Raw genomic sequence first — 11,621 nt, 5'->3', positions numbered from 1 at the left:
GAGGCGTTGTTTCCCTTCTTGTATTCAAACAGCATTACATGCTGAATGTGTGTCTCATTGTGTGCCATCACTATAAGGGATCAGAGGATACTAGACTTTACACATTATATAAGCTGCACTAATGTGACGTTTGGGCAGTTTGTTTAACTATTATATGTGATGTATATTTTTGGGGGGTGGTTAATGAAAGTGTTCAAAAATGCAACATCAATTTCTTAATGACCTAATAAATAATGAAAGTTGGATTTAAGTTGATATTGTTTTTTTTTACAGATGGATGGGGCAGCCTCTTTTAATAACCTTGAAAAAAATATTATCTGGCCCAGGAATTTTATTATTTTTTGAACTTCCCAATTTTTATCTGTGCTACAGCAGCTCATAGAATGGCTTTGATTTTTTTTTTTCTAAGTAAAAATTTTTAGCTCATAATTCTGTCATCTTTTGACCAATTTGAGATCTAATTACAGTTTTGGACTCAGGAGGTCAAACTTATTCGATTAATGTATTTAACACCATGCCCAAGGTCTCATAGATTACTCTAATCCTGCCTAAAATAATTTAAATTTGTTGGTAGGCTGGTAGAGATGTTAATGAGTAATAAAATCACAACACACTTTAAGTTTTATTTTTTATAAATATAGATTTATAATACAGGTTTATGATAGACAGTTCATTAATTTAGAGTCTTGTGATATAGATTGAAAGGGAAAAGTACATGTAACTGTAAATTGTGCATATTTACAAGTCTAAACATAATTGAATGTCTACTTGTCATTTAGTAAACACAGATTCACTAATCTTAATTAGCAAGTAAGTTGATATGATAGCTTGTTAAATTTATCATGGTTTTTCGTCAGTCAGTATCACCATGTAAAATTTCAAATTGAGCCATACAATTTGAAAAAATTAAGTTAAAGTAAGCTAAAAGGCAAATGTCAAAATGTTCTTTTAATATCTAATATAGATGATATTGATTGATTTTATACATCATACAAGTGGTGGTGATTTTTTACACATTTCAGCACTGGTTGGACACAGGCCGATCTATTCTAAAGCAAGTCAAAGGTAAAACATAATGTTTTGTATTAATTACTAGTAAAAAGCAAGTCATACAGAATTTTATTATTTGTAGAAATTCTACAGTGCAAATTTTTATAACAAAAGGTGTTTGGCGGTAGTATTTTGTGTCACCTCATCTGACGAAATACACTGCATGTACTAATAGTTTTAGTTGAAAGTTTTCAAAGTGCATCTTCTAAATCATGATATAATTACAAATTCCAAGAGTTCATTAATAGTGGGACAGATGAAAGTTTTAAGTTAAATTACCTAAAAAATGGATCATAAAAAATTTTGTTGTTACATTAAATTTAAGAAATGGAAACATTCTTGTCACTTTTATAGGAGAATGAGCTCGTATCACTCAGCAGATTAACCTAGAGCTTTGTTTAGATGTTACTCACTTTTTTTGAAGAAGACAGTAATTATCTGAAGATTTAGTTTGCTTCTTCCCCCTTAGGCAATTGGGGTTTTTAGTTTGTCAAGGGTAATTCAATGTCTTTGTTCCTTAAGGGTTGCTTTTGTAACAGTAGGAAGTATCTCTAATTAAACAAGTGTCAAAAAGATTAATATACTCCATGTAGTTCTCTGTTGTTAATCTGTGGTTGTTGATAACTTACACATAATTGACTCTATGGAAGTGCTAGTATATTTCTTAATGTTCATGAAATATCTGTGTTCCTTCATATGCATTTCATGCCTGAAAACTGCTACTTATGATTTGTTGCAACTGGTGTCCAAATCCTGTCTTCACTTTTTTATAGCATGTACATTGTTTGTGTAAATTATCTGTAGAAGATTTCATGTTTAATCATCAGATTTAAAACATATATCAATATCATAATTTACTTACGTAAAAGATGGGTACTTTTTTTGGTGGTGCCATTACCTTGTACAATGTATAGAATTGGTTGGAAGGAATGAAACAGTAGGCATTGAATTTTTCTGGCATACCTAACAGATACAGACTTGTACAGGAAATTCATGAGCAGCTGGACTTATGTAGGAAACAGAAGACCCACTATTTTGGGTGTATGATTAGATTTTAGGGAAGGTTGACAGAGATGATTATGAGCAAAATCAATGAGCAATATCAGAAAGTTGATTGGAGATGAAAAGCTTTAATTAGGAAAGTTTGTGTAGGTGTTGAGGATTACAGAATAATTGAGAACCATAGTTGTCAATCCTCATAATTGGCGAAAACACCATGATTGATTGAGGATTGCTTTTCACAAGATGGTAATTATCATAGGAGATTTTAATTTCAGTTATGGTGATTGGGAGTCTAACAAGGAGGGTGGCTGGTTTGTTAATGTTGACCAAGATTGTTTTCTTCACTAATTTGGTTACGGAACTAACTAGGAAGGATGCTATGCTGGAACTGTTGGTTACATTTAATGAGGATATAGTTACTTATGTTAAGATGAGGGGGAATTTGGGTATGAGTGTTTACAGTCTAATTAATTTGTTGTTTTGGTGCATGCAATATCAGGGGTAATATGTATGAATGAGAATTTTCCAGAAAATGATGGAATTCAGCTTTTTAAAGTCATATGAGATTAACAATATTCCTTGGAGAACAGTTTGGTGGAGATGAGGGGGTTAAAACTTCATTGTCTATGTTAACATTCCAGTAACATACCAAAAAGTAAGACATGTTCAAAGTGGAGCTTTTACAGACAAGTGCCACTACATTTTAGTCCCACACAACAACGATGTATTTCTACGTTTCAATGTATTTATATAACTAACATAACTTTGGACCAGTCAAAATCTTATTAATGTATTTTTTGTCTTGCAAATTGGCATTTTCACATCATGAATTTTTTGAAAAATGTAGTCATTGAAAAAAATTATATTTTAGTTTAACTTAAATATGAAGTGAGTTTTTAAATTGGTTAAGGTTATTGAGCAGAATGGTGATGCAAAAGGTAGAGAAGTTGATAGTTAGAAGCAATTCAAGTGGGGACTGGTTGGAGGAAGAACTAGAAATTAAGTTTGTTATTGGGAGTAAACCACAAGTATTGAAGTCACACCTGGAAAAATGTTGGACAAAAATTGCCTTTTCTTAGGTTTGTAGGTAAACACAGATTAATGTAATCTGAGAATATGATCCAGAGACCTAAGTTTGTAATAAAATTACTTACCTATATTGTGTTTAAAGTGAAGGTTTTCTTTTACAGAAATTATTAAAAAATCTGAGTTGTAGATGCCAAAACCATTATGATCTAAATTACAGGCTTGCAGACGATAATTTTCTTTTTTCGAGTCAAGTTTTATCCACCAGAACCTCACCAATTGAAAGAAGAGATCACTCGGTAACTATATACATAGATTTTTCTCTTGATGAGGTCAAGTTCTAATGTAGATAACACATTTAACTTTGCAAAATATGCACACTGTCCAAATTCAGATTAAGCTTGTTATAAAGTTTTCAATTCTATAAGGAAATGATTTTCTGGCTAAAGTGATTTCAATGTAATGAACTGCAGATTTTTTACATTATCTTGGAGCTTCAGATATCATTGTTTGTTTTTGCAGTTATTTGATTAAAATTACAAAGTATCCTAGCCAAGCTTGAAATATAAACTTGTAGATAATATATTAATGTATGGAACATACTGGAGACAAGTCCATTTAATCCACTTTGAGGTCACCTTTTTATTATCCCTGTAAAAAGAGGTGGAATTGGAAAGAAATTACTTGGGGAACCCAAAATGGAGGTTTAATGCAGAATGTGTGTTTGGGGGATCTTCTGTTGGTTAGCAGTGTACATCGGAATGACAAGTACATATCAACCAGAAAACAAGACAGGGCCAAAAAAAAACAAAAACATGGTTCAAAAATTAATGCTTGTACCTGTTTCCTTGCAGAACATGGTTGGGGTCACATTTTCACTCCAACCACAGTATTCTGGCCCAATTCCCCCATTGTGTCCAAAAAATAATAATAATAACTCATGGATTTAAATACAGTCTCCTCTGTCCATAAGCTCATCTAACAAAGCTGTAAAATAATTAAATATACAATACATACTGTTTTCTCTAACAAGCTCATCCACAAAGTCATCATTCAAAAGGAACGAAAAGCACACCCACATCTAAGATTGTAACTTCGTGCTTGCTTATAACGTAAAATTATCATTTTCAATCTTATCTTTTGATGAATTTAACAGACTTCTAACAAGCATTTTGGTGATTACACTAACATTTTTAATATCCTGAATCCAATCTCTTCTTTTTTTTGTTTTCCAAAGGCTGTTTAATACTTTTCTAATAGAATCAAAAGCAGCGTAAAAAAAGTTCTATCAAGGAATTATTTTATTAAAATAAAGCTGTGATATGAATTTTTATTTAAAATATGTATGTGCATGTGCTTTTAAAGGTTGTAAAGTTCTATAAATATTATTTCATTACCTTTCATATTTAGCAATAAATTGTAAGATTTTACAAATTCTAACACTCAAATCTCCTCCATCCTATACAAAACCTTAACACTTAGTCTTTTTATTTTTATCAACCAAATTCCATTGTCACTAATTGCATAACCTTGCAATTATTAATAATAAAGCTGTGGAAGCAAGCCTACTAAAGTGATTGGTTTAGTATTTTCCAGTTCCCTTTTCTCCAGCATTTATAGCTTACCTGTATGACAGTTTTTGACTCCAGAGTAATTCACCCAACTGTACTTGAGAATCTTTATAACATATGTTCAAGATCAACAATATGTCAATTAGTTCTAAAGATCATCTTTGTATCATCAAAAATCATGTTGACTCGGGATTATTTCTTTGCAAGTTATGTCTTCTCTATTTTAGGTTTTATCTTGTGGGAGTGGATATGGAATTTCAGACAAAGCTATTATTCATGTGATTGTAGATAAGATAGTGATGATGTATATAAATATCAAGAGAACTATTGGAGTACTTCTGTAGAAACAGTGATCTGTTACAAACATGTGATATTTCACAAATACCAGCTACTTACATGTTTTTTTAGCATTCATGTATGTTAATATAGTTTCATAAATCCCTTATTTATAGTAGCAGAAGTGAAAATTTCTTTCTTAACTTTTGGAAAAATTAAGATGAGTAATTTTTTAAATTATACATCATTTCAGAACTTAAATGGTTTTCTTTTATAGTAACAACATTTAAATTTGATTCTGAAACATACTTACCTCTAATGCACTACAGCTATTACTCGACTGCCCATCTAAGCATTGGTCTGATTTTTCTTGCTTGCTCCAGTCTTTTAAACCCCATGTAATTGCCTTTGGTGATATTTGTCTCATGACACTCTCCACCTATGTCAATGCACCCTCTATCCTGGTACTGTATAAGCACCTCAAGATAATGTTACCACTTTTTCTCAACAAAGCATCACTAACAGGTTTCCTAGTGCTACGATCGTTCTGAGATACTATGAGTGTTCTCTGTGTTAACTAATTTATTTATTTATTTTTTCAGTTGGTAAGCCAATTTACGGTTCGAATTCCCAGACTATTATTCCCGGCACCGAAGCAAATCAAATCTCTCCTATCCCACCTCTGATATCTAGTGTTGCACAACAAATGGTGTGTGTGTGTGTGTGTGGGGGTCACTCTCAGTTAAGACTGTTAGTGATCTTATTTGTTAGTGAGATGGACACGTATATTCAGTTCCGTGGTGTTCCTACAGGGGGGCTTTGAGGCTGCAATTGAAGGCGATCCTCAACATTCTGGAGAGAATTTAGATTTGATTTTTCCTGCACCTTCCTTTAGTCTGTTGGCTTCTCAGTCCACCTGACGATGGTAAGTTTACAGACTTACAATGCTGGAATATAGAGTTTGATTCCCTATAGTGGACACAGCAGATAGCCTAATGCTGCTTTGCCTGACTAAATTTTGTTCCAATCAACAGTAATAAACATAGAATTTAAATGAAATAAAAACAAAAAGATGCCACTTTGGGATAAGCTGCCTTTGATTTGTTTTATTCTGTTGGTTCATCGTAAGAGTGATGTTTTCAGTCTTTTCCCAGTTGATCTTGAGCCTACACCTTACTTGAGATTTGGAACTTAGTTTGGTTGGTCTGGGGGAAGTGAGAGAGTCGTACTAGTTTTTTTGTGGTTTTATTCCCATCAGTTGTTGGGCCTAAGAAGACAGGAGGTTGATGTCCAATCATTGATCGTTCTCATCTATATCAATGCCTAGATTATCCAAGGTTCACAAGTTACTCAATCCTCAATTTTGGATGTCCAAATTCACTGTAGTTGACTCCTATGTACACATTGCCATAGTGGTGGTTTCCCACCACTATCAGCATTTTTTGTGTACAAGGGTCAGGTACTGCAGTTCAGGGTTTTTACCTGCGGACTAGTATCAGCTTCACATTGAATCATACAAGTTTTTTCTCGTCACCTCCATTCCATAGCACTGTGCTTACACAATTCCATAGATGATTAATTACTGCTTGCACCATCTCATCAATTGTAAGAACATCACACCCTGATTCTACTTTCAGAGACAACCAAAGCAGTCTTCATACTCAAAGCTGAGACATCCATTCTTGCTCCAATTCAAAATGTCATTAGCCTGGGATTTTTTTTCATCACACGTCTTGGGCTGAGCTGACTCCCATCTGGCTCCACGCTATGGAACAGAAAGCCTGACTCTTACTCACTTCTCCTTCTCCCACTGCACAGATTGTTCTTTCTCTTTTGGGAATGTGGGCATCACTTGAATCCCTCTCTCCTTTGGGATGAGAGCACAAGAGATCCTCTCAATGGTCTTTATGCAACCAAGGGATCATAAATATTGATTCACTGATTTTCCCATTTTTCTTAGGATCATTCTTGGATCTCAAAGGGTTATTAAGTCGGGATACTACTAAGATATAGGTTCCTCTGCTGCCACCTAGTCCAGAGTTCCATCTCTTCATGAATGACTCACTTCAGGGATGGGGTGTATATATCAGCAGTCAAGGGTCCACGCACAGACAATAATGTTTTAGTCCTTCTTCAAAAGGTAATGCCTCATGGTCTGTCCCTATTAAGGGTAAAATTGTCAGGTTTCACTCTGACAATTTCGTGTTGGTATCTTGCACTTCTCATCGAGGAAGAACTTGGTCCAGGGCTCCTTGTTTTCAAATCTTGGACCTCCTTTCTCGAGAACACTTCTATCATATCACCCTACTAGCTTGCCATGTTCCACAGGTGATGCCTGCTGTAGCAGATCAATTGTCTCAAATCAAACAGATTCTCCCAACAGAATAGATGTTACGTTGCAAGGTTCTGTTGGATTGGCTCCCTTTTTTGCACCTCTGATTTGTGGGTTGTCCACTCATTGGAACACCCAACTACTGGCAATTTGGTCTCCAGTACTTCATCTTCAGGCTTTGGCAATCGATGCATTTTGTCAGGATGGGACAGGATTACAACTCTAGGTCTTCCCTCCAATTCATGTTACCCAAGGTACTAACTATGATTTGTTCCATCCCATTGTCAGGTCCTGTTGATGGCAACAGATTGGCAGCTATGCCCTGGTTTCTGGTTCTTCAGTACCTTCAGGAGTGTCCACCTCTTCTTAGGCAATCTCTTTAGAGGCAGCCATGATCTGACATGGTACACCTGACTATTCAGAAGCTCAAGCTACAGGCATATATATTATGCAGTCTTTCACACATATTTGTCTCAAATATTTTTGCTTGATCCCACGATGGACATTTATCAATGGAAATGACACATATTGGCAATAGTGTACTGAAAGGAGGTTGAACCCACTTCGATTAGAAGTGCCAACCATAACTTGTTTCTTGACCTGGCTCTTTGGCAAGGTTTTTTTTATGTTCCACAGTCACCCTGTATAAGGCAGTCTTATTAACTACCCTTTGATATTCGTGACAAAATATTATTTGAGTCCCCAGTACTCTCCTGATTCCTCGAGTCTTTTTGGGTCCTTTGTCCCATATGACCATTCCAGATACCTAACTGGTATATTAGGGTTCCATGACATGCCCTTTCTCAACACCTGTTTGTGACCTCATTCTCATATGCCATGTATCACTTTTATCTGAAGGTTTATTTTTTGTGGATGCTGACCTTTAGACATTGAGTGGTTTGCACTGTTTGTCCACAGAATGCTTTAACATTCTACCTATGTCTTCAGACTGTTTCTTCTTACCCAAGACACTGTCAGACAGGGAAGGGAATAAATCCTTTTCATCAATTCATCTGATCACTATTTCTCACTTCTATGATCGATCAGATTTTGATTGTTGTTATGTTCAGTGAGGGTCTTGAAGGTTTTATTGCCCACACTAATGACTTTAGAGATGCTCGACAATGACTTTTTATTCTGGGCTCTCTTTGAAGGCAAGGAATATTCTGCAAGTCACAACTAATCAGATTTGTCAATTTCTATGTCCTTAGTGGCCTGGTTGATTTTCCCAATGGAGGACATTGTGCAGACAGGTATATGCACCTCCCCCCAGTATTTTTATCTCATATTTTTGCAAGATCTGACAGTATCTTTACCTGAGGTTTTTTCCTACTCCACTATGGCTATCTTAGCCACTTCCACTAGATTATACAGAGGAGTGAGAATTTTCATTACTACCTTTCAGGGTCCCTTACCTTGTTTTCTCAGGATCCCACTCTCTGGCAAGTGTTGCCCAGGTAGGTGTGCTTTTATCAAACCAATTCCACACAAGCAACCACTAATTCAGTATACTTTATCTAGGTTGCAACAGGCTCTGTAGAAATGAGGTGTTCCATAAGACCACCTATAGGCTGACTGAGTGGTATTACTGTACTTTGCTGGACCGCCACTCATGGACTATCATGAGTAAAGAGGATCCTGCCTGTCCCTGCCCATCATTGGATTGAATAAATCAGGTTGGGTTTGTTTTTAAAGACTTAGGAAACTTGGTTCACCTATTGCAATGTTTCCAGAGCACTGTTCCTCAGGACTCCCCAACATGCATTATCCCCCAGATTCCACAAGTACAGCTAGGGTGTTCTTACCACACCCAGTTTCCAGTTGCTGGGATGGTGGACAGAATGTTAGAGTGAATTTCTCCACTCTTGGAGAAGAGAGCAAAGTTGGCAGCCCTCCTACCCAGGTCCCTGGATGTTTTTCTTCCAGATGTCAGAAGGAGAGCCACACCAGCCTCTGCAGGAGCCTACTTGTAATACCAGTTCAAATTTGATGCTTAGCTATCCAGTTGGGATGAGCATAGCCCTTCTTTTTGATCAATATTGGTTCAGTACATTATTCATGGAAGAGGGTCCCTTGTTTCATAATTCTAAACACAGAGTGGTCCCATCCTTGGTATTTGGTTGAGCACAGTTTGTTCCACATCTTCCCCATAATTTTGGGGGCAAATGTTATTTACCTTTCTCACACAGTTGGGGAGATCAGATGAGTTCTGTTTCCTCAGGTTGAGTAAGGCATACAAGATCCCATCATTATGAGCCTGGGGTGTTGTCTTTTGGACTTCTTCATGTTGAGGAGAAGGTTTGTCCACATCAGTGATCCTTACCTTTCTGTCATGATTCTGGAAGTTCAAAATGTATCACTCTATGGCTACAGGCTTGGATCCACTCATAAGTGTAAATATATATATTTATCTTGTAGTCCAGTTGCCCTAGCCACCAATGTGGGATATAGGAAGCATGACCATATAATTCCAACTCCAAGCAGTGGAACCTCAGTTATCTGGTTGGGGCCTGGCCAAGAATAATGATAAATTATGTAAAATTCCACCCACAGTACATGAATTAAGTTCTCTGTGAAGAGCATACCTGTTCTGGATGTAGTGCAGTTCCCCCACTATGGTGCCAGTCTTCTTTTCATACCCATGATCTATGCAGATGCTTTCTCCTGCTCTTCCTCCCTGGTGTTGGAGACTGCGGATTGAGTCAGTCACAAAGAAGTTATAACATTATCTGAATGAGGTGCTTATATACAGTACCAGGATAGAGGGTGCATTGACATAGGTGGAGAGTGTCATGAGATAAATATCACCAAGGGCAATTAAATGGGGTATAAAAGACTGGAGCAAGCAAGAAAAAAATCACACTAGTGCTTAAATGGGCAAAGGAAGAAGCCCTGGCAGTCAAGTAATAACTGTAGTTTGAGAGGAGGTAAGTATTATTGGAAATACGTTTCAATTTAAGGAAATGTTAACTTGTGTAATATTCTTCTAAAATTACATGAGAGGGAGAAAATGTTTTATTCAATTAACCAAGTGCATATATGCTTGTAATCATAATATCTTATTAAATGTTTTGATGATTTTGTTTTTAAATATATTATCATTGAGCCACTCATGTCATGCTTGATGTTTGAACTCTATTTTCTTATATGATATTAGCTATATTATGTTTTAAGTGCAAAAGAATTGATTCTGAGTTTTTTTCCTGTCAATAAATAATTGATGTTTCCTGGAAAAACATGAAATAACTGTTAATTGGTTCATGTTTTTGTGCAGATACCAGATCTTTCTCCAGCTTCGTCGAGATCTCCTTCATGGACGACTTTACTCATCACAAGATGATTCTGCTCAGTTAGCTGGCTATATTGTTCAGTGTAAGTACTAGACCAATTATTATTCTTTAACAACAACAAAAAATAAAGATAACTCACACTTCAAATAGAATTATTGTATTCAAACCCAACATTTTGGCTTATGCCATTCTTAAGGGCTACAGCATCACATACGAATACAATCTGATACAAATTGGTTATATGTGTTCACAGAGCCCTAGCCAGTCATTTTTACACCACCTTTTCTTCATTCAAAAAAAATATTGTGAACTGATTCAACTGTTTGGCTAAAAACTTCTCCAATACAGATGTAAAGTAAAATAGTACATTCAGTTACGACAGATAACATGGTTTTTCTTGAATTAGGAGGTGGAGAGGAACCAAAAAGAGGGATGGGGAAGAACAATAGATTTGAGAGGAAATGGAAGAGCTACTTCATGGGAGGTCCAGTTGAGGGTGAAGAAATAGAAAGAGGACTAGGGGAAGGGGTAAATAGGAGAAAAGATGGCATAAAGGAAAAAAGTAGGAAGAAGAAAGAGAATAAGAAATGGCAGAAGTAGGGGAAGAAAAGAAATATGAGAATTAATGGAGGGAAAAAATGAGAAATAATCTAAGAGAGAAAGAGTAAAGAGAAGAGGTATGAGAGGAAGTAGGCAGAGTCACTGCTTAAGTATCTCTCCTAGTAATCTCCTTATTTTTTCAGTTTCCACTATATCATGTAGCCTAATTACGCTTCTTTGAAAATATATAAAAAAAGATGATGGAAAAAAAAGTATCTTTCTCTTTCCTCTCAGTTGGAAAAAAATTTTACTTTGCTCTCCTACTAGAAGTGCACACACTTAAAAAATATCTTGCAAAACATGACACAACTTAAGGCAAAACACAAAAAACACTGCTTTATTTATGTTAAACTATTTAATGAAACAAGAAATAAATATTAACTACCATATTTTTCAGTGTATAAGACGCACTTTTTTACCCCAAAATTTGATGTCAAAATCTGCTTGCATCCTGTACACTGAAGGTATGAATAA

General features: G+C 35.7%; 1 protein-coding gene across 2 annotated transcripts in view; it reads left to right on the top strand.

Annotated features, from left to right (window-relative positions):
- The window catches only part of LOC106472911 (FERM domain-containing protein 5-like), a 51,610-nt gene that overhangs the window by 4,577 nt on the left and 35,412 nt on the right, over nt 1–11,621 (top strand). For both annotated transcript variants that reach the window (XM_013933583.2, XM_022401454.1), the window contains exons 3-5: nt 1,023–1,065; nt 3,299–3,377; nt 10,532–10,629. In XM_013933583.2, the coding sequence (XP_013789037.2) occupies nt 1,023–1,065; nt 3,299–3,377; nt 10,532–10,629 (220 nt within the window). The remainder of the gene's footprint in view (nt 1–1,022; nt 1,066–3,298; nt 3,378–10,531; nt 10,630–11,621) is intronic.

This window comes from Limulus polyphemus, unplaced genomic scaffold (assembly GCF_000517525.1).
Source record: "Limulus polyphemus unplaced genomic scaffold, Limulus_polyphemus-2.1.2 Scaffold5726, whole genome shotgun sequence".
In the NCBI taxonomy this organism is placed as follows: Eukaryota; Metazoa; Arthropoda; class Merostomata; order Xiphosura; family Limulidae; genus Limulus; species Limulus polyphemus.
The sequence above is the reverse complement of the archived record's forward strand: the minus strand, read 5'-3'. Positions and strand labels throughout refer to the sequence as shown.